The 23,696-nt window shown below is 43.8% G+C and overlaps 3 protein-coding genes across 3 annotated transcripts in view; all 3 read left to right on the plus strand.

Annotated features, from left to right (window-relative positions):
- Window positions 1–255: 255 nt before the first annotated feature.
- LOC141047066 (uncharacterized) overlaps window positions 256–23,696 on the plus strand; it is a 215,849-nt gene continuing 192,408 nt past the window's right edge. The window contains exon 1 of the mRNA XM_073541996.1: window positions 256–321. Coding sequence (XP_073398097.1) covers window positions 295–321 — 27 coding nt within the window. The 5' untranslated portion in view covers window positions 256–294. The remainder of the gene's footprint in view (window positions 322–23,696) is intronic.
- LOC141047134 (uncharacterized) lies at window positions 2,318–9,384 on the plus strand. The gene is made up of 2 exons (XM_073542095.1): window positions 2,318–2,390; window positions 8,310–9,384. Exons 1-2 carry the CDS (start codon window positions 2,318–2,320, stop codon window positions 9,326–9,328), a joined length of 1,092 nt encoding a protein of 363 aa, XP_073398196.1. The 3' UTR covers window positions 9,329–9,384.
- LOC141047078 (uncharacterized) overlaps window positions 8,340–23,696 on the plus strand; it is a 38,081-nt gene continuing 22,724 nt past the window's right edge. The window contains exon 1 of the mRNA XM_073542022.1: window positions 8,340–8,467. The gene's annotated coding sequence lies outside the window, so the exon portion shown is untranslated. The remainder of the gene's footprint in view (window positions 8,468–23,696) is intronic.

The following is a 23,696-nucleotide window of genomic DNA, read 5'->3' on the forward strand; positions in this document are numbered from 1 at the left end:
GGAGGCTCCATTATTCTCTATGTGGAGTGCGGCTCTGCGGGTGGAGGCAAGTGCTGGAGGCTCCATTATTCTCTATGTGGAGTGCGGCTCTGCGGGTGGAGGTCGGTGCTGGAGGCTCCATTATTCTCTATGTGGAGTGCGGCTCTGCGGGTGGAGGTCGGTGCTGGAGGCTCCATTATTCTCTATGTGGAGTGCGGCTCTGCGGGTGGAGGTCGGTGCCGGAGGCTCCATTATTCTCTATGTGGAGTGCGGCTCTGCGGGTGGAGCTCGGTGCTGGAGGCTCCATTATTCTCTATGTGGAGTGCGGCTCTGCGGGTGGAGGTCGGTGCTGTAGGCTCCATTATTCTCTATGTTGATTGCGGCTCTGCGGGTGGAGGTATGTGGGGATTCTCCACATCTTTTTAGTCTCTTTAGCTTCATAGTATCAGCTCTAATCCAATGGTGAGAGAGCGATTTACCCTGAAGAGTCACAGATTGTGGGGTTGGTATAAAATGTTATATTTAGCGATTTCTGTGTTGTCTCCTTATAAGAATCACAATGGTTTTGTTCCTTTTCCGCTGATTGATACAAACGACCCAACTATGAAACACGAGAACCGAGGAAACCTGTATTACTCTCATAGTACGGGGCCTCTTACTTGCCCCCATATACAGTATAATGTTCCCCCAGTATCGCCATCCTCCACACACAATATGTTTCCACCCAAACCAGGAGATAATCAGTTCTCACTCTTCCCCATACTTAATGCCATAGAGCCCCTTTCTTGGTTCCCGCACACAGAATTATGTTCCACAGTATCTCCATCCCCAATTTTATTTATTTATTTTTGTGTTTTTCATGTAATATACGGAAGCCTACAGGGAAATGCTAAAATATACCACTGTACGTGGAGACATTGGCCTCATATATATATAGGTTTTATTAGTAGATGTAAAGAAGGAAACTAAATACTGTAAAATAATAAATCTCCTCATATGTTTCCCTTATTATCTCCAGTAATTGTATTATTACACAGAATATTTATGATGTTACATCGGCTCATCTTCTCATTCAGGTCTCTACAATATCGTATCTTCTCAGTGAAGATCTATATAAGAGAATTTTCCTGATTTACCCATCAAAGATGGATATGGACAGAGACAAGATGGTGGAGAGGATATTACACCTCACCCTAGAGATCCTCTTCCGGCTTACTGGAGAGGTGAGAGATTCTGATGACGTCACATTACATCATTCTTATCTATGGGAATAACAGATGGACAGAACTGGAGAGGTGAGGACTCTGGAAATGTCTGTAGTGAGGTTTATTATTGTGTCTCTCCATAACCAGGATTACACTGTAGTGAAGAAGACCTCTAGTGGGCGCTGTCAAGACCCTGTGTCTGAGAGATTGAGAAGACCCCTGAACCCAATCATGGGGCCTCCACCTCACCCCCTGATACATGATGACATCAATGACGAGAAGATCCTAGAACTCACCTACAAGATGATTGAGCTGCTGACTGGAGAGGTGACACTGCTGGGAATGCTGGGACATTATACAGTAATGCTATGAAGGGATCAGGGGATGACGGTATCATTGTATGTGTCAGGTTCCTATAAGGTGTCAGGATGTCGCTGTCTATTTCTCCATGGAGGAGTGGGAGTATTTCGAACGACACAAAGATCTGTACAAGGACGTCATGATGGAGGTCCCACAGCCCCTCACATCACCAGGTAATAGACAGGACTAAATACACACGGCCTATAATTATCTTTATGTAAAGAATGAATTCAGTCCCTGTATGTGTTTCTTCCAGACCTGTCCAGTAAGAGGACAATACCAGAGAGATGTCCCCGTCCTCTTCTTCCACAGGACTGTAAACATGGAGATCCCAATGTTCCTCAGGATCATCAGGTAGATGGAGAGAAGGTGTTATGAGATCTCCCCTATGATGTGTAGATGGCTGTGAAGGTCTTGTGCTCAGTCTTGTTTTATCCCCCAGTATTATATGTTTTATACTTGTGTAATGAGAGCGGTGGAGATGGCAGGATTAGAGCTGATCATAGATGTGACTTCTCCATCTGTGACTTTTACAATATTTATTTTAGGGTGAAGATCTGACCCATATTAATACTACAGAGACGTGTGAGGGGTGATGAGAGATGTAAAGAGGAGATTACTGCTTATAACCGGTCGGGTGAGTACTGACCACTAAATATAGACAAGTCAGAGATTCTTCTTAGTCACCGGCTATGGCGGCTTTATCGGTGGTGTAGTCAGGCCGTATCACAATCGTGTGATCAATACTATCATAAAACCTCACCGTTTAGAAAATGATTTTTGAATATGCAAATTTTATTAGTCACACAGAGTCCAACGTCTTGGCCGAGCGGGCCTTTATCAAGGGTATTTATCTAAACAAAATATAACAATAATATAAAATAAATGAATCCTGTCTAAGAATGGCACAAAATGAAATAAGTACAGTATCACTGACTGACATATTAGTGCGAGTGAAAAAAAGTTTATAATAAAAGTGTCATGGTCACGTGTGGCAGTACACACCGCCTCCAGCAGGGCGAATTTATATGACACGCGTGACCCTGGATACACCGCCGCCAGCAGGGCGAATTTAAATAATACAACGTGCAGCTGGATACCCCGCCTCCAGCAGACGAATTTCAGTATACACGTATCTATGGATACACCGCCTCCAGGAGGGCTAATTTAAACAATAAAAGGAAACACCAGGGAAACCGATACAATGGAGGGCCCTGCGATAGGGAACGGGGACGTGGAGACCTCCTGCACTCCCCTGAGCCAGTGTCCCTGCACTCCTCACGAACCCCAGGCCGGTTCCGCACCGGGCGCCGATCAGGAACCTAAAATCCCTAACTCTCCCTGCGCCAGTCCCTTACTAGTGAAGTGGACGGTGCAGAAACTAATCCCACCACTGCACTAAACACACACTGAGGAAAGTGACAAAACAGGGAAACACCACTTAGCTATGCTCTGTTTCTAATGCTCTCAGCAACAGAGTCCAACACCTGAGTGCACCTTTTCTTCCCACCGGGTCCAACACCAGCATGCAGCCTTGGAGCAACAGAGTCCAGAACCTGAGTGCAGCAGTCCAGAAACAAAGTCCAGCATCCAAGTGTAGCTTTCCAGCAACAAAGTCCAGCATCATGATTGCAGCTTTACACCATAGCTGCCACTCCACCAAGCTTTGCAAGAACTCCTCATTGACACCATAGCTGCCACTCCACCAAGCTATGCAAGCACTCCTCGCTGACACCATAGCTGCCCCTCCAGGACTCTGACTGAGATGCCCGGGACTCTCCTCCAGCTCCTTCCTTCACCAAGGCTTGGTTGCAACTGAGCAATATCACCCACGCTGATTGCAACACCTGACACTCTTTTATAGGTCAGCCAGAGCAGTCACACCTGCTAAATAATAACGTGCAATAAACCAAAGTAACCAGTGTGCAATGACCCTAACGGCCACCGGGGGCAAACTAGAACTGAAACCACCACAGTGCAATGACCCTAACGGCCACCGAGGGCAAACTAGAACTGAAACCACCACAGTGCAATGACCCTAATGGCCACCGGGGGCAAAACCAACGCCGAGCACACAGCTCAAGGAAAAAAAAGGTTACTTGAACATTTGTCTGTCAGATCCAACCTGGATCATTACAAAAAGAAGACGTCTAATCAATATACGCAATACATTGAACAGAAATAACGAAAAAGATTTTTTTCCTCTCAGGAGTAAGGACTCCATCATCAGAATAAATCCTCACAATAAATCAATAAGTACAATCTGTAAAAAAAAGAGGAAAAGAGGGGAGAGAAGTTACTCAAATACCATAAATAAAATACAGCCTAACGCAGCTTAAAGGTACCATAGAGGAAATGTGCAAAAAGTAAAAGGATATAAGTACCTGTGTGGCTATATATTGAAGTTTCAAAAGCTCTAAGAAAGAAGAGGAGAAAATAAGGGTAAAAATAAGGTAAAAACCAGAGTATGACAGAAGAAAGCATTGTAAGTATATTGTAATATAAGCGGTATATAGCTAATATTTACAAACCTAGAACGAGAAATGCGGTAACATGGGACTGCGCTGCTGCCTGTGGAGTGTGTGCATGTGTATGGGCCGGAACTTGTGTCTCTTTTATATTCTACTCATGACACAAATGCACTACAGCTGGAGGGGTACAGGCGTGCAATATCGCCAATATCGCGCATGCGCAAACCGTCTCTCCGGACGGAAGTGGGGCATGATCTGTACGAGTAAAAAGGAAGTGTGTCAGAGAAGCTTAATGTTTAACCGCGCGGATGCAGACCGTCCCTCTGGATGGAAGTGGGGCATAATCATGTCCGAAATCGGAAGTGTGGCAAGGAGGAGTGATAATGTATAAATAATGACCGCTACAGCGCAAGCGCTAGAAATAACGAAAAGAGGAGAAAATATGTGTATAATTATAAGTATATTATATTACATATATCTGAGCCAGGTCAAATATGAAGGTCTATATCGCATGTATGTGTAAAATTGTTATAAAAACAAGAAATAGAGGGAGGGAAAGAAAAAAGAAAAGGGGGGAAAACACCACCAAGTGAAAAAGATCAGAACCGAAAGTGGGTACCTTCCTTCCGCGATTAGGTCTGTAAAAGAATAAAAAGAGAAAGAAAAAATTATTCTTATATTACATAGACACATATGAGGCACTTATATAAATACCTATACAATGCTCATAACATGTTACTTATGAGAAAACCTACGAATGTTTGCATGTGTACACATATTGAGGGATACATGTATACATATGACGAGTTTGATCTTTATCTCTCAACGGGAGATCTTTAGATATACCGGATGGTAGCCAGATTGATAGCTTGTTGCCCGGGCAAGGTGACAGATCAATACAGAGACAGGTTATGTATCTGCAACATGCCACACGGCTGTTTAATCACATCAAGTTTATATACTCTTTTGAGTAGGCGGTTACATTACATCATCATATTCCATTGGACAGTTGATTATTCAAGAGTAAGCATAAATGGTTTCAACCAATCATATTCATATTCGGCAACCAATCAGATTGTACTCGGCTGTTAATTATTAGATACATTCGGGAATTTCCAGAAAAAGGTGGAAACAGGTATTGGTTATACAATACCCTAACATTAGCCTCATTAACCTGTCTTAATAAGGGTTCATAGCCCCTTTATCTATCTATTTCTAAGACTATCTACCTTAGGCCTACATGGAACTCGTGATATGTTCTTTAGTTACATGAATCATAAGAGTTATAGAGGTGAGAGGCAAGAATAACAGGATTAGGTGATAGTTGATCTCTTCTCTGTCAGCTAATATCATAGAAGTATGGAGAGTGAGACCCTAAGAGTGTATGAAGGGACCCCAAAGAATCAGGGTTTCCCTATCACACATATATATCCAAAATAACTAATATTATAAGGTAAATATAGTGCTCTCTATAAAAAGATCAAGGCACCAAAACTCCACATTATCATAATGGAAGTTAAAATAAAATTAAAATGGAGAAAACCTGGAGAAAAAAATCAATAAAAAACCTCATACTCCCTATTAAGGCCAAAAGGTTCCAATGTTTGAAGAACAAAAATCCAATAGGACTCTCTTTCAGTCTTTGTATCCTGTTGCCACCTCGTCTAGCCAGAGGTACACTGTCAATTACTTGATAACAAAGTTTAGAAATATTGTGGTTATGAGAAATAAAATGAGCTGAAATGGGTAACAGAGTTCTCTTACAGCTGATAGTGGATTTATGTTGAGAGATTCGGTCTTGGATATGTTGGGTAGTCTCTCCAACATATCCGAGACCGCATGGGCATTTTATGAAATATATTACATATGATGAGTCACAATTGTAATAGTCCTTAATTGGAAAAATCTTTCCCGATCTGGGATGGGTAAAGGTGTCCCCTTTAGTAATTTTGGAACATTGCAAACAATGCAAGCAAGGAAAAGTCCCTTTGCGCAATGGCCTAAATAAAATTTGTCTTCTTGAATCACGGGAACTACCAATGTCTGCCCTTACTTAAAGATTGCGTAAGTTAGGAGGTTTTTTGTGACAAATCAAAGGTGGAGCTTAAAATTGGGGTATCTGAGGATAAGAATTAGAGAGGAGTGGCCAGTGTCGACGAATAACCTTATGGATGAGATACATAAAGGGATGGTATGTGTTAACGAAGGCCACCCTATTAATTTTAGTTGCATGACTAGATATAGATGGAGGAGAAAAAGACAACAGGGAATCGGGATATCCTCGGGATTCGAATTTGGATTTCATTTCAGCAAAACGACCAACACGATTAAGATTATCAGACACAATATGGTTAATACGGCAAAATTGTGATCTTGGGAGAGATTTTTTTTTATGTGTTTCGGATGACAGCTAGTGAAATGTAGGAGACTATTTTTGTCCATTGGTTTTACAAACAAATCAGTGGAAAGGGAACCATCAATATCTCTAATAACCCAGGTGTCAAGAAAAGGAATAGAAACTGAATTATATTGCTTAGTGAAAGATAAACCTGCAACTTTTGTATTAAGATCTTGGAAAAAACTCTCAAGAGAAACCAAGTCACTCGTCCAGATGAGAAAAATGTCGTCTGTGTATCTCTTCCACAGTACCGAGTACTGTTGGAAGAGAACATGTGGGTAGACAAACTCTAATTCAAATTCTGCCATAAAAATATTGGCATATGGGGGCACCAGATTTGAACCCATTGCAGTGCCAGTTAATTGAATAAAAAACTGATCCTCAAATAAGAAAAAATTCTTTGTTAGAATGAGAGTCAACATAGAAATACAAAAAGATTGAATGTCGCTAGAAAAATCCGTTTTATTTTCTAAAAATATTTTTACGGCTTGAATACCCCTTGTATGGCTAATAATAGTATATAAACTAGTGACCTCTAATGTCACCAAGTAACAATTAACCGAAGTTAAATTCAAATCCCTAATGCAAGACAAAAAATGTGATGTATCTCTAAGCCATGAGGGGATCAAATGTAAGACAGGAGAAAGGATCTTTTCAAGTACAACAGATAACGGTGATAATATTTTTACCCTTTTGTTCTCCTCTTCTGTCTTTAAAGCTTTTGAAACTTCAATATATAGCCACACAGGTACTTATATCCTTTTACTTGTTGCACATTTCCTCTATGGTACCTTTAAGCTGCGTTAGGCTGTATTTTATTTATGGTATTTGAGTAACTGTTCTCTCCCCTCTTTTTTCCCTTTTATTTACAGATTGTACTTATTGATTTATTGTGAGGATTTATTCTGATGATGGAGTCCTTACTCCTGAGAGGAAAATAATCTTTTTCGTTATTTCTGTAAATTTTGTCAATGTATTGCGTATATTGACCAATATTGACCAGATGTTTTCTTTTATTATAAACTTTTTTCACTCGCACTAATATGTCAGTCAGTGATACTGTACTTATTTCATTTTGTGTCATTCTTAGACATGATTCCTAATTTTACATTATTGTTATATTTTTTAAAGATAAAAACCCTTGATAAAGGCCTGCTCGGCCGAAACGTTGGGCTCTGTGTGACTGAAAAATAAAATTTGCATATTCAAAAATCATTTTCTAAAGCCTCAGGTTTTATGATATTATTGATTGATTTTCCTGACGGCTTGGTTGTCTTTCCCCATATATATATTATACAATCGTGTGATCACCATTTTGCCGCTAGACAACGTTTTCCACCACCCAAAACAGTTCAGATGACCTTGGTCATTGAAAGCCCTTTTCTATAGAAGTTACAACCTTGAGGATCCACTTACTACCTGGGATTAGAAAACGCTGACCATTACCTGCTCAGATCTGAAAACTAAAAAGCCAAATGACAGTGTACATAGAATGTGCTGACAAGTTAGAAAATCACTTGAAGAAAAATATTATGATGGGTCTGTAAGAGAAAGTGGAAGGTAATGATGCTGTTGGCTTCCTAGATCCCTGATATTTTATTGGATGAATCTAGCTTCTCTCCCTTCTGTGCTACTGAATGTGCTCATATGGTCCCTACAAGACCAGGTCCAGTCTTTCCGGCCAAACTTCTCTTTTATGATCACTAACATTAAATGTGCAGTGAGGCCAAGTGTGAATTTCTGTACAATAACAACAGAGTTTTCCTTCATCCTTACTTTTCAATTTAAAAATGAATAACTTCAAACAGGGTCGTGAGAAACTGCATAAAAATATTACACCTTTTATAAATTTCAATGATTTTATTCAAAAATAATAATTGGTTTTATTCTTGGCAGATGACTGTACCAGGAGATCAGGGGGACAGCTGACATCTTCAATTTTTAAATCAGATGATCTTGAGATTACACAGGATACCACTGAAGTGAATGCCATTAATCCAGATATTCCATCATCCCTTCAAAGCAAAGATCGACCTTCTGATCCTTTGAAACAGGTCCTGTCTTCTGATTCATTACTGACCCCTGAGGAAACTCAAAGTCACAAAATAAGCATTAAAAAACAAACTTATAAAGCAAAGAAACCATTCTCAAGTTCTGAATATGTAAATAGTTTTCCCCTCGAAAAGTCGTTTCTTAAATATCAAAAAATTCACACAGAGGAGAATAGATTTTCTTGTTCAAAGTGTGGGAAATGTTTTAACCAGAAATCACATCTAGTTACACACCAGATAACTCACACAGGGGAGAAGCCTTTTTCATGTTCAGAATGTGGGAAATGTTTTACAGATAAATCAAATCTTATCACACATCAGAGAACTCACACAGGGGAGAAGCCTTTTTCATGTTCAGAATGTGGGAAATATTTTACAGATAAATCAAATCTTATCACACATCAGAGAACTCACACAGGGAAGAAGCCTTTTTCCTGTTCAGAATGTGGGAAATGTTTTACAGGTAAATCAAATCTTATCACACATCAGAGAACTCACACAGGGGAGAAGCCATTTTCATGTTCAGAATGTGGGAAATATTTTACACGGAAATCAAATCTTATCACACATCAGAGAACTCACATAGGGGAGAAGCCATTTTCATGTTCAGAATGTGGGAAATATTTTACACGGAAATCAAATCTTATCACACATCAGAGTGCTCACATAGGGGAGAAGCCATTTTCATGTTCAGAATGTGGGAAATATTTTACACGGAAATCAAATCTTATCACACATCAGAGAACTCACACAGGGGAGAAGCCTTTTTCATGTTCAGAATGTGGAAAATGTTTTGAGAGGAAATCATCTCTTTTTAGCCATCAGAGCAGTCACACTGGAGAGAAGCTTTTTTCATGTTCCTAATGCGGGAAAAGTTTTATTTGGAAATTTAACTCTTAATAAACTTCAGAGTAGTCAAACAGGGGAGAAGCCTTTTTCATCTTCAGAATGTTTTAACCAAAAAGTGTATCTTATCATTTCTCATGTTCGGTCTCTTTAAAATATGAACAATCATACTCTCCTTCCATGCCTATGCTGATTAATTGGTGTTGCGATTCACATTCCCGCATTTCTTATCAAAGGGCACATCTTCCCACTCTGGTGCCATTACTGCCTCAGCTTGGAAAAAGCACTTAACTCACAGGCTTGAGCTGTCTTACATTATGAAAGTCTTGCAATTTCTCCATTCTTAATGTCGGTCTCACAAGAAAACAGCTCCACAAATCTTCTTGTGTTCTCACCGATGCCCACATACTGAGCAATGTTTGCTTCACAGGGGAATTTACCTCCCCCCTCCCAAACCACAGGGGATTCTGATATGTGGAACACCATAATTGATTTGTATACCGTATTGCATCTATGCCTACTAAACAAGACATGGAGCAATATAAACAAAGGCTGGAGACCACATACAAAACTGAAAATATGTTCCCTCACTTATAGCCTGTCACAGCTTACTGTCAAGGTACAGAGATTACAGGATGATGTTGTACAAGTTTTGGACCATCAAAATGCTCATAAACTAACACTGGATCTTCACAGCCAGCAAATAAACAGTCTGTATAATATGGTTGATGACCAAGAAAATCACAATAATATCTGGATAAGAGGTATACCTGAAAGCATCAATGCACAAGTGATTATGCAGACACTGCTCACTTAATTCAATACTATCCTACCAATGCTATACTAGATTTTCACAATAATCCTATACACTATCAATATACCGTTTCCTATACATAGTATAATATTTACAATCATAATAACATTATTAGTTACAGTCAAAAAGCTGTCATTATTTGAGGTAAGTGGCAGATTCTATCCCAGCCGGGGTATCTTCTAGTGTCCTTGTGCTGTATGGAGGACCCGCTCAAAACCTCCAACGTTGGTTTTGGGTGAGCGGCAAGATATAACTGGTTTCCCCTTTAGACCTCATCTTCGGCCACACCTAACAGGTTTTTCTTTAGGTCTGTAGTTGTTGTGCAATGATGAAGTCTCTGTATTTTAAAAGGCACGTGTAAAACCAAGAAGGAGCACCTGAATAGGTGCTAAACTATATACAAAGAAAGTTTTGATCACTCACTGTTCATGATCCCATTGTCTCTACTTCTTTTTCTCCTTATGACTATAAAACATAATCAGGTATAATATGTTGCCAAAGCCCCCCTGGGTCTAACTATTTACAACGGACTTGCCCTAGTCTCTGTTCATTTTAATGGGGCTGAATGATACAACCTCCTGGTTACATTGAAGCTGTTTGGTTCCCTTGCTTCCAGGGAAGAACTTCAGGACTACTGCGTCTTGGATGGATTATGATTGCTGTAGCAGCCTGGGTATATACTGCTTGCGGAGCTTCATCTGGTAAAGTCTCCTCCTGTCCTATTGTTGGCAATGATGATGGATTGAGTGCTGGTTGAGGTACAATTGCAGCCTGAGGAACAATCTGCCTTACTGCAGCTGGTGTCACTGCTGCTGTACGTGGCACTGGTGGTATTGCCATGGCTAGGATTACACTGACGGAGCCTCAGTTGTTGCCCCCTGGTGGTCCTGTGGAGCTATCAGCTCGGCGGGAATCCTGCGGACATGAAGCACGTACCATCTCCTGTCTCCAAGATGGCGAGTAAAGGAGACATACTCGTGAGGGAACAGATCGCGCTCCGGATGTCCCCGGATGAGATGAGCTTCGACATCCCGCCTGTTCACAAATAGGTTGGGAGCTTTTCTGGAGTCCTGGATGAACCTGAATCCTCTGAGGTCGAAGCAGAGGACTCTGCCCCAACCCATGGGATTACAGTTCTCCAAATGCTCACCATGGGCCTGGATCTTGCCCCTTAGATTACGCTCCGCCAAGGCCAGTTTCTGCCTTTGTCGCTCCCACTCTTCCTGCACAAATGTAAGTATCTGCCTATGGCAGAACTCTTGTGTGGTGATGGGGAACCCCATGACATCAGCTCCCTCTTCCTCCCCTCCCACCCGGCCATCTCCAGCCTGTTGCACGCTGCGGGAGTTGACTGCATTATGGGGACAGGTTCCAGGATCCCTCCCCTGGGCGCAGCTTTCCGGTCCCCGGCGATGTCCATGACGACCTGGCCGGAATTTGTGGTCGGTGGTAACCCGATGGGGCCTAGCAGGGCATCCCTTGTCCCAGGGGCGCTGACCGTACCTATTCCTCCAGGGCCGCAGTCATCTTTCACAGGCTCCGGTGACGGAGAGACTGGTGCGGCAGGTACCGGCGAAGATGGTACCTGGGAACTGGCGGTGGGTATCATTGGTGGTGGTACCTTGGAACTGGGAGTGGGTACCGGTGGCATTGGTACCAGTGTTCTGGCAGTTTCCTCATGGGCAGCCTGTCTTTTCTGCGCAAGGAGAGCCTGCCACTGATGCAGACTCCTTTTCAGCTCCTCAATTTCCTGCTCCAGGTTGACATACTCCGAGGGGCCGGAGCCTGATTGCACAGAGTCGGGAGAAAGTTGCATTTCTCCACCGCACTTCACAGGCCTCCTTCTGCTCTCCATCATGGCCTCCTGGTGTACTGGCTTCTCCTATGCTCTCTTTCCCACCGTGGGGCCTCTCTTCACCCCCTGGCGGCTGTGTCTTTTTCCTTTGCTGCAATACCAGGCCAAGATCCAGACCCCTCTGGCTGTCGGCCATGATGCAGTTGCATAGAAGTACAGGCAGGGGAGGTTCATGCTGCTTCACGCTCTTTCTTGGGTACCGCCCACGATGGCATGCCTCACCGCACACCTCGTGGGACCGCCATAGCAGCCATCTTTACAGTCAAAATCATAGTCCAATAAATGTGTTGTGGTTTGCCCATTGTGGTTTATTTCTCAGTACAGTCACATTTCTGGCACACAGGACCCAGTGACACCGAGCATCGAAATCCTGTTCGTGACACCAAGTTGGAGCGCCCACCAGAGCCGTGGGGTACTCTGTATCGGGCCGCTTTTTAAAGGGACAGCATCACTGCGGCGGTGACCCGGTCCGTGTCCCTGGGCATCCAATAAATGGGGTATATTTACAGGGGATTGAAAATAAAGAGTTTTTGTATACAGTGTTTGTGACGCCACCTGTAGTATCTGATCAGAAGGGACCAGCGCTGCAGTGCAGATCCTCTGGGACTGATGGTGTGATGCAGCAGAGTTGGAATAGCTCTCCACAGGCAGAGCTTAGTCCCAGTGCAGTTGTAGAAGAAATTGAGGATCACGGTGATGATATAGTGTTAGGCAAGAGATGTAGCAGTGCTGAGAATGTGACGCAGGAAGAATGCAAAAGACACAGCTGGGTGCAGTTCCAAAGCTTTACTCATAGTTCTGTCTACAGTACAGATTCCCGCTTGGTGCCACATCCTCCAGGTGAGGGATCCAGCCAACCTCCAGAAAGATAGAGAACACCTTTCCAGAATTTCCTGTCAGTATGTGCCTTCCCTGGCCATCTCACAGTGCTGCTTTCCACTTTCCTTCCTTTCCAGCACCTCACAGTCAGTGTCCCAGGCCAGCTGCCGCGAACCCTGCCAGATAACGTGACCCAAAACGTTTTCTTGATCCTTTCTGGCTGCCTTTCCGGAGAAGATAACTGTGGTAATTGGCAGTGGCCCCTAAAGTTGCCACAGCTGTTGGCTTGCTAACTGAGTCCTGTTGTCCACTCCACTAGGCTAGGGGTCGAGACCCTTCTGCGACCTGGAATTCCCCAACCTGACGTCCGTCAGCATGGAACGAGCCCCACGGGGAGTACTCTCCACCAGTGCCTCTGGGAAATCCCTATCCCCTTCAGGGAGCTTCTTTCAGTCCTTCAGTCCGTACCAGCAGTCCCTCAGAGCAGGGGTCTGCTGTACAATTCTATCTCTTCCCACCTTCACTTACGGGAAGGTTGCCTATGCACGTCTTTTCCCTTCTTCCTCTACGGGAAGACTGATCCTAACTTCCCTTCTATTCTCCCGCTCCAACCTTCCAGCTCCACCCACCTTCTAACACCCTTTCCTAGCCAGCAGGGATGGTGAAGCACATCACTTGCTGCTGTGGTGTGTGGTGGATGCAGTGTTTTTTTTTATAGCCAGGTCAGATGTCTCCATCTTACCTGAAAGGTGGGATACTACACCTCTGGTTGAGGTGCAATACCTCTGTGGCGACTGGACCCTCAGGGGCGCCACATATATTTTCAAAAATCCAAGCAGCATGAGACCATTCTGTGATGCCCTGGATATTCCCAGAATCCATATATATCTTACTGGACATCTGCTCCACCATTGCCACAGAGAGTTCCAGCACGTTGCAGAAGGCTTTCAATGGATCAGGAACTTTCCAGATGGGAAAGGAACCTGCCAATCATATGAGCTTCTGAAATGAAACTTGTCTCCCCTGATGAGAGAGACAGTTTACAGATGTTTGGTTGTTTCTTTAAGAATATAATTACATATAGCTTAATAGAGTTTTATGTTCCTCTCTCCCACTATAAAGAATGTCTCAGTTCATATAAGATCTTAGAACTGCATATAAGTTGAGCTCACATTATATTACTGTGATATCTGGCTGTATTAGTTTACTTGCTATGTATTCCATGGTTCCACTTAGTAGGATCCCTAGGACTGAAAGTTAGACTTACACCTGTAAAAAAAAAAACAACACCAGTTATGGATTTGAGTTGGGGTCTGCTTGTTTCGCAGTTTCTTTGTGTTCAATATATCCATAATCTATATGCCTTGGAGGTAGAGAGGTAGACGTTACTATCTATACTTCCTCCTTCCTCTTAATCTTTCTATCTATCCTTTTTTTCCTTCCCCCTTTTTTCCATATAATATGGCACAACTATAACTTACCAGAGCTACAGAAAGCAAAAAAAGAGTAGTGAGTGGAGGATAAGCGTATATGTTTGGTATCACAAATCTTGAGGGATGAATTATTTAAGAGCTTTGAACAAATAATGGCCGATTTTTAACTTTCCAAATAGGGTCGTTAATCAGTATCTGCAAATACGTCATGTGTATAGTACACTATCTAGAATAAACGCCTTACTGATTTATAGATCTCACAATAGATACAATTCCTAAAGTGGTGGACACAAAAGGTCTAATATCCCTTATTTATAGGCAGTTAAGGCCCTGTCACACTAAACGATGTCCAATGATCCGACATGATGGGATCGCTGGGGCATCGTTAGGCTAATCGCTGGTGAGCTGTCACATAGACAGCCCCAGCGATCGGGACGAGTGACTCTGGTTTCTAATGTAAACGTCGGGTATCCAGGAGCTGCGCGACTCCTGGATACCCGCTGTTTACCTTGGAACCCGGCGTACAAGCTGGTTTCCAAGGTAAACATCAGGTATCTAGGAGCCGCGCGGCTCCTGGATACTTGACGTTTACATTAGCAACCAGCGTCGCTGATCGCTGGTCTCTCGCTGCCACACGCAGCGATGCGCGTTGGGCAGCGGGAGACCAGCGATCGAAAAACTGCCCAGGCCGCTCAAGCACGATCAGCGATAACCGGCAGTGGGGCCAGTCGCTGATCCCCGTTACACACAGCGATCTCACTGGCAAGATTGCTGATGTGTCACAAAATCAGCGATCTCGCTAGCGAGATCACTTAGTGTGACGGGGCCTTTACTGGCCCTACATTTGATAGTTTAGACAAAATGGGAGGATGACGTGGGTCCTTTGAGGAGCAATGGGTGAAAATGCTGTATGTGATACCTAAACTTTACTTGTCGGAGTCACAAAGAATGTTCCAAATTCCTCTCATCCATAGGGTATATAAATCCCCAATGTTATGCACCAGAGAACTCACGCAGGGGAGAAGCCTTTCATGTTCAGAATGTGGAAAATGTTTTAAATAGAGATCAGATGTTGTTATACATCAAAGAACCCACACAGAGGAGAAGCTTTTTCCTGTTTAAAATGTGGGAAATGTTTTACAGAGAAATCAATACTTGTTACACATCAGAGGACTCACATAGGGGTGAAGCCATTTTCATGTTCAGAAGGTGGAAAATGTTATGTGAAGAAATCATCTCTTTTACTCTTCGCCACGACAGCACCCACTTGGAGAGAGGGATCCGCCCATAGGAACAGGAATCCTACAGAGATAAAAGAGGGCGGTCCGCCTCTCCTCCTCAGTTGGTTTCCTGTTCCTATAGGAACCACAGGATTTCTACAAAGAAGACATACCTGGGCCAAGGAACCGCCTGTGCAGTGTCTGTGCGATCGGCAAGGGTTCCGGTCCAGAAGCAGCGTCGGGGGAGTGCTGGAGTCCGGCTCCCTCCTCGTCTGGGACAGCGGCAGCGCAAGGAGAAACACCGGTACCGGGTGTAGCCGACCGGGGGTTTTCTGGTAAATCATACACGTCACCGGGATTTTGGAGACATCCATCCCGGTTCGTGTGGGGGTGCAGAGCCGAGATGAAGGAAGCATCTACGGCGTTCTAGGCCTCAGCATCAGGGAGGACGCACATACAGCGCTGGGAGGAGGCAAGGAGGAACTTCCGGGTTAACGGAGGTTCCTCAGTCCACGGAGCATGCTCGGTGTCACACAGCCGCGCGAGATCAGCAGGGAAGAGCACTCCCCACCCCTTCCAGGAAGAAAAAAAAGAGGAGATGGTTTAATGCAGCAGCGCCGGCAACTGTATTTCCAGGCCGGTTGCAGGCTAATGAGCGCGCCGCAGGCAGGCGCACCTGGGAGGGGGAGGTACCAGGTATTGAAGGGGATATAAAAAAACGGTGGGGATATGGATAGAGCGTGCAGACATGTCTTCCCCAAGACAGGACACGCAGCCCCAGGGAGGTGACACAGCGGCAGCCAAGGATCACTCACGTCGAGGCTCCTCGGATAGGAGCCACAGAAGCCATGCCAATAGAACCCCTTCTCAGCCTCCTGAGCCGGTACCTACAGCTTCTCTGGGTGAGTGGACGACTCTCTGCCTATCAAGCTGTTAAAGAATCTCTCTCTCCCTCTCTCTCTCCCTCTCTCTCCCCCCCAAAAAAAAAAATCTGCTACGTCCACCGTAGGCTAAGAGGAAAGAAAAATCAAAAAGCAAAGAATGTGCCCTCTGTACACGTCCCTTACCGGACTCTTCTACAAAGAGACTGTGCAAAAAAATGTATAAATGAGACTGCAAAACAGGCTTCAACACCAGTCACAGACATAAGGGCTATAATAAGAGAGGAGTTACAGGCCCTAACCCAGTCTAGTGGCATATCTAAGAAAACTAAGACTAACAAATCGACTGCAGTTAGCTTAGATACGGATGAGGACGAAGCAGTAGTCTCCGACAGCTCCAATACGTCTACATCATCATCTTCCTCGGATATCAAGGGACGTTCATGTTTTCCATTAGATAACATGGACAATTTGGTGAAATCAGTGAGAAACACCATGGGATGCGCAGAGACTAAAGAACCGCAGACGACACAAGACATTATGTTTGCGGGATTGACAGATAGGAGGAGAAGGGTTTTTCCCGTTATACCAGCGATAAAAGCCCTAGTGAGAAAGGAATGGGAGAAGCAGGACCAGAGAGGTTATCTTCCCTCGACGTCAAAAAGAAGGTATCCCTTCAGCGACGAGGAATTGTCAACGTGGTCTAAGGTCCCGAAAGTCGACGCGGCAGTCGCCTTAGCCTCAAAACAGTCGGCCTTACCAGTAGAAGACGCAGGGATTCTAAAAGACCCACTGGACCGGAAAGCGGATGCCTCACTAAAGAGGGCATGGGAGGCAGCTATGGGCACGTTTAAGCCGGCAATAGCCAGTACGTGCACAGCTCGCTCTATGCTGGTCTGGATTGATCAGCTAGACCAACAAATAGAACAAAAAGTCTCCAGAGAGAAGCTACGAGCTGTGATACCACTGATTCGTGGCGCAGCGGCATACATAGCAGATGCGTCAGCTGACTCGCTACGCATGTCAACCCGAACAGCAAGCTTAATAACGCCAGGCGTAGCCTGTGGCTTAAGAGCTGGAAAAGTGACACCCAATCCAAGGCAAAGCTCTGTGCCATACCTTGTGAGGGTGAGTTTTTATTTGGAAAAGCTTTGGATGAAATCCTTGCTAAAGCAAAGGAAAGGAAAAAAGGATTCCCTAACCCCTGTCTCCCATTTTATAGGAGGGCATTTAGGAGACGACCATTTGGTAGGGGAAGACCAACAGAGAATCAAAATCGCTGGGCCACGAAGGAAGGGAAAGGCAAAGGTGCTATGTTTAGAGGATCCTCCTTCCGCAGAGATCGGAGCTAAAGAACCAGTCCCTCCAGTAGGAGGGAGACTAAAATTTTTCCTTCAGGAATGGGAGAAAATCATGGCCAGCCCTTGGGTCCTAGGCATTATTAGGGAAGGACTAAAAATAGAGTTCCATCATGTACCCCGTAACTCAGTCATCGTAACATCCCTCAGCTCCCCAGTCCAACAACGGGCCTTAGAGACTGAGATTTTCAGTCTGCTGAACAAAAAAGTCTTGGTCCAGGTGCCTAGAGGACAGGAAGGGAGAGGATTTTACTCTCCTCTCTTTCTGATACCTAAACCCGATGGTTCCTTCAGGACGATAATTAACCTGAAGAAACTAAATTAATTTATAATAAATCATAAATTTAAAATGGAGTCTATTAGATCTACAATTAAGCACCTTTTCCCAAATTGTAGGATGGCAGGCCTGGATCTAAAAGATGCCTATTATCATCTTTCCATCCATTACAGATTCCAGAAATACCTCAGAGTGGCGGTCTTCCTCGAGGGCACCATACAACACCTTCAGTTCACAGTCATACCATTCGGCCTTTCCATCGCACCAAGAGTCTTTACAAAGGTGATGCTGGAAGTAATGGCTTTCTTACGACAAAAGGATACATTGATAGTTCCCTATTTGGATGATTTTTTGATAATAGGGAACTCAACTAGACAATGTAATGAACGAGTGGCTGATGCAATTTTGTCCCTACAGGCTCTTGGTTGGGTAATAAATTTCAAGAAGTCCAGAATCGAACCACAATCAGTTCAGTCCTTCCTGGGTCTTCAGCTAGACTCCATAAGCCAAAAATGTCTGCTGCCACAGGTAAAGATTACAGCAATTAAAACGAAGGTCAGGTCAGCAATAGACAAACCACACATCTTTAAGAGAGGCAATGTCCCTCCTGGGGTCCCTTACTTCCTGCATCACGGCAGTTCGGTGGGCCCAATTTCACATGAGAATTACAGCATCAAATCCTCTTGGAGGAAACTCAGGACCATGGGAATTTGAGGAAAAAAATCACCTTATCTCAGATGGTCCTAACCTCCCTAGCATGGTGGCTAGAGGAGGATAACCTATCGGGAGGAGTACCATAGGTAATAACACCCTCCCGTATAATTACTACTGACGCCAGCCCCACAGGATGGGGAGCTCATATGGGAAGCACCTTCACCCAAGGCTTATGGGGTATAAGGGAGGAGCAGGATTCATCAAACTTGAAAGAGCTAAAAGCAGTGGGTCATGCATTATATCACTTTCTTCCACAGTTACAATGACAGAACGTGAGAATCCTGGCAGACAACACCATAGTGGACGCATATCTGAACAGGCAAGGCGGGACTCGATCAGTCACATTAATTTCTTCCGCAAGAAAGATCTTGTCCTTAGCCGAAAAACATTTTTCGTCTCTCTCAGCCCTCCACATAAGAGGGGAAAACAATTCGGAAGCAGACTTTCTAAGCCACCATACACTACGGCAAGGAGAGTGGTGCCTGAATCAGCAAATATTCACACGCATCGTGTCACTATGGGGTCTTCCCCAGATAGATCTCTTCGCCACCAGGGGAAACAGGCAGGTGCGAAGATTCGCCTCTCTGAATGCGACAGACAGTCCAGAAATCCTGGATGCCCTCCAAGCCCCATGGCAGTTCAAACTAGCATACGCCTTCCCCCCCAATCATACTACCGCAGGTGATCAGGAAGATCAGGGCGGAGGAAGCACGAATAATCTTAATAGCGCCATTCTGGCCCAGGAGGCCGTGGTTTTCATGCCTGCAAGCAATGTCAGTGACAGACCCTTGGGTGCTTCCTTCAACCCCCAGGCTCCTCTCGCAGGGGCCATTCTTCCATCCTCAAGTGGACAATCTCCACTTGACGGCCTGGAACTTGAAAGGGAAATGTTGAGAGCAAGAGGATTCTCGGAGGGGTTAGTCAAAACTCTCTTACAAAGTCGGAAACTGGCTACGACGAAAATTTACACCAGGGTGTGGAAGAAATTCCTAGAGTTTCACACAACTCCTGGCTCCAGAGAAATCCGGATAACAGCAATCCTAGAATTTCTACAGAAGGGGAAAGATTTAGGACTATCGATCAACACACTAAAAGTCCATGTGTTGGCTTTAGGGGCCCTCTGTAGTTATAACGTGGCAGGCAATAGATGGATAACCAGATTTATCTCGGCCTGTGAGCGGAGCGAACCGGTACACATACCTAGAGTCCCTCCTTGGGACTTGAACCTGGTGCTAGAGGCCCTTACACTCCCTCCATTTGAACCATTAGACTCAATATCCCTTAAACATCTGTCTCTCAAAACAGTACTGCTAGTGGCACTAACCTCAGCCAGAAGAGTTAGTGACATACAAGCACTTTCAATAGAACCCCCTTTTCTGTTGACATTCCAGGATCAGTTAATATTAAAACCAGACCCCTCATATTTACCAAAGGTAGCAAGAAAGTTTCATAGATCACAAGAGATCCACCTCCCCTCATTTTTTAGTAACCCTTCTACTCCAGAGGAAGAAAAGTTCCATACGCTAGATGTTAGAAGAGCAGTACTACAATATATCGAAAGGTCTAGCAGCTGGAGGAAGAGTAGGGCTCTGTTTATTTCCTTCCAGGGCCAAAAGAAGGGATATGAGGTCACAAGGGGTACTCTGTCTCGATGGATCAGAGATGCAATCAGCCTGGCATACTCCGCGAGCAATGAAGATCCTCCGGAGGGTATCAAGGCACACTCCACTAGATCTATGGCCTCCTCTTGGGCGGAGAGGGGAGACGTCGCAATCGAGTCTATCTGTAAGGCTGCTACTTGGTCAACGCCCTCTACCTTTTATAACCACTATAGGCTTGATTTATCATGCTCATCGGACCTAGCCTTTGGTAGAGCGGTCCTCGGCACGGTGGTCCCTCCCAGGTGAAGGTCTCTGAAAGTCTCTCCAAGTGGGTGCTGTCGTGGCGAAGAGTAAAAAGCCGGATTACTTACCGGTAATGCTCTTTTAATGAGTCCACGACAGCACCCGTTCACTAACCCTCCCTAGAAGTTAACATAATGGATATACACCATCTTAGTTGTAAAGTTAATAAATTTAGAATATTGAATAATATAATGGCCTAATAATTGGCGGTCCTCCGGGTACTCTGAAATCCAACTGAGGAGGAGAGGCGGACCGCCCTCTTTTATCTCTGTAGGTTTCCTGTTCCTATGGGCAGATCCCTCTCTCCAAGTGGGTGCTGTCATGGACTCATTAAAAGAGCATTACCGGTAAGTAATCCGGCTTTTTTCATCATCAGAGTAATCACACAAGGTAAAAGCCTTTTTCCCGTTCACAATCTGGGAAAGTTTTAACCAGAAATTACATTTTGTTAAGCACCAGCAAATTCATACAGGGAAGAAGCCTTTTCCCTGTACAAAATGTTTTAACCAGAAAGCATATTTTGATAGACATCAGAGAAGTCTTCTTTAAACTGTGTTCTAAATTATTATGTAAAAAGAGTTTAGGAGTGATAAGGTTAGAATTTTTTTGTTTTGTCATTTAATCTCATTGATGGTGATGTGTGTCAGGGCTCTTTATATCACTGTAAGCAATTGCAGATACCTGTGCAAATTAGTTTGGCAGGTGTGTACAAATAAAGGCAAGACTACTTAAGAAGGCTGTTCCACATTATTGAGCAGCCTACATTTTTTGCCAAAATGGGAAAGAAAAAGGGTGTGTCAGCTGCTGAGAAGCTACAAATTGTGGAGTATTTAGGTCAAGGCATGACTACAATCAACATTGCCAAGACACTTCATCGTGATCATCTCACAATCAAGAAGTATATAGCTGATTCCCAGCACACGTGTGCGTACTGATAAGGAAAAATTGAGGACTCTTTCCAACAGGCAATTGCGGCAGGTTAAAAGAGCAGCTGCAAAAATGCCTTGTCATAGCAGCAGACAAGTTTTTGAAGCTGCTGGTGCCTCCTACGTCCCCCGAACAACAGAACAACAAGATGCAGGGTCCTTCAGAGGTTTGCAGCTGTGCGTAAGCCATCCTGTCGACCACCTCTATCCACTGCACACAAGCAGAAACGGCTCCAGTGGGCCAAACGATACATGAAGACTGACTTCCAAACTGTTTTGTTCACCGATGAGTGCCATGCAACGCTCGATGGTCCAGATGGATGGAGTGGAGGATGGCTGGTTGATGGACACCCCATGAAAACACAGCTAAGGCGCCAACAAGGAGGAGGTGGAGTAATGTTTTGGGCTGGAATCATGGGGAGAGAGATTGTCGGCCCCTTTAGGATCCCTGAAGGGGTAAAGATGAACTCCATAATCTATGTGGAGTTTCTAAAACAGGACTTCCTGCCATGGTTCAAGAGGAAGAACAGTGCTTTCCGCAGCAAGATCATTTTCATGCATGATAATGCACCATCTCATGCTGCAAATAACACATCTGCATCTCTGGCTGCTATGAGCATAAAAGAGGACAAACTTATGGTGTGGCCACCATCTTCCTCTGACCTCAACCCCATTGAGAACCTTTGGAGCATCATCAAAAGAAGTGTCTATGATGGCGGGAGGCAGTTCACATCTAAGCAACAGCTCTGGGAGGGTATTCTGTCCACATGCAAAACAATTGAAGCACAAATCATCCAAAAACTGACAAATTCAATGGACGAGAGAGTTCAGAAGCTTCTTTCAAACAAGGGGTCCTATGTGCAAATGTAACATCACCTAGAATAAAGTTTTGACTTGAAAACTGTTTGATTTCATTTTGTAATAAGCTGATAATGCTTATAATTTCACAATTGACCATTTTTTTTGTTCAAAATAAAAATAAAAAGGTTGAAAACTCTGCTGTGCATAATAATTTGGAACATGCATTTTGAATGTTTCTTATTTTTAAAAATATACTGTTTTCATAGGCAGTTTGTTCAAAAACATTGCAATTATACTAGAATATTAGATGACTGGAAAATAACAATGACTGCAATTCATATAGGTAATTTAGAGAAAATATGAGGAAATATTTTTTGCATAATAATTTGGAACACAGTGTATATTCCTAATGTGAGAAATGTTTTACTTTGAAAGACACACCTTTATCAGGAAAAAAATCTTGCTAATAAGTGTCTAATAGACTGGAGACGGCTTCCTGTGACATAGTACGAAACCGGTTGGAAGGATCTGGTCCGTACTACCTGCTGATCTCAGTCACGTGACTTTTTGACGTCATCAAGGTCCTGCAACTTCACTGCAGCCGGCGGCATCGCGCCGCGAAGAACGTCGGCGCACCGAGGGAGCTGCGTACAGTGAGTAACTAAGAGACTGTCACCGGCCGGGACAGTTCTCAGCAGATATTGCTGGACTGAGTGCCTTAAACGTACTCTTGTCTTGCTTTTAGACTCTGTATGTACAGTATTTGATTATCATTGCAGCGATGGAGCCTCAACTTCATTAGCTCCCTCATAATCGCTACATTCTGGTCCCCTTATGAGGCTTTGAACGTTTTTTTGGAATGCACCTAAGGTACATATATATATCCTCTTAAAGTGTTTTTATTATTTATACGCCTATTATATATGTTTGATCCTTTTATCTATTTTTATATAGTGGTAGTTTCATTCAGTGTGTTTTCTGCTACTGCGTTTTTTAGAACATATATGTTTGGTGGACATTCTGTTTTTTCATTGTATATATTGATTAATTGAGATCCCCATATCCATTTGTAATTTATTGCTATATTTGGCCTCTTTAACCCTTGCTTTTGTGGGGTTGTGTGGTTTATTCAGCGCAGACATTTTCTACATTAACAGAATAATATTAGAAAGAAATAAAAAGACACAAGATGTAATACACAGATGGGAATAATAGAGGAAATATTGGAGAACAACACATGTAATATTCAGATGGAGCCAATCATTGTTTTATTAAAAAAAACTACTTATTAAATGAACCAAAACATGATGGAACAAAGCTCCGCTCCTTACACAAACAGATCTGCTCAGTACACATCGTAAACACACGGATCTGCTCAGTACAT

The sequence above is a fragment of the Dendrobates tinctorius genome, unplaced genomic scaffold (genome assembly GCF_039654945.1).
Source record: "Dendrobates tinctorius isolate UK_male_01 unplaced genomic scaffold, ASM3965494v1 ptg000126l, whole genome shotgun sequence".
Taxonomy (NCBI): Eukaryota; Metazoa; Chordata; class Amphibia; order Anura; family Dendrobatidae; genus Dendrobates; species Dendrobates tinctorius.

Excerpts from the sequence above, each read along its gene's own strand:
- LOC141047134 (XM_073542095.1), top strand. The coding sequence starts at position 2,318 with ATGATTTTTGAATATGCAAATTTTATTAGTCACACAGAGTCCAACGTC. Across the intron at positions 2,391-8,309 it reads CGAGCGGGCCTTTATCAAGG|ATGACTGTACCAGGAGATCA; the intron begins GTATTTATCTAA and ends TATTCTTGGCAG.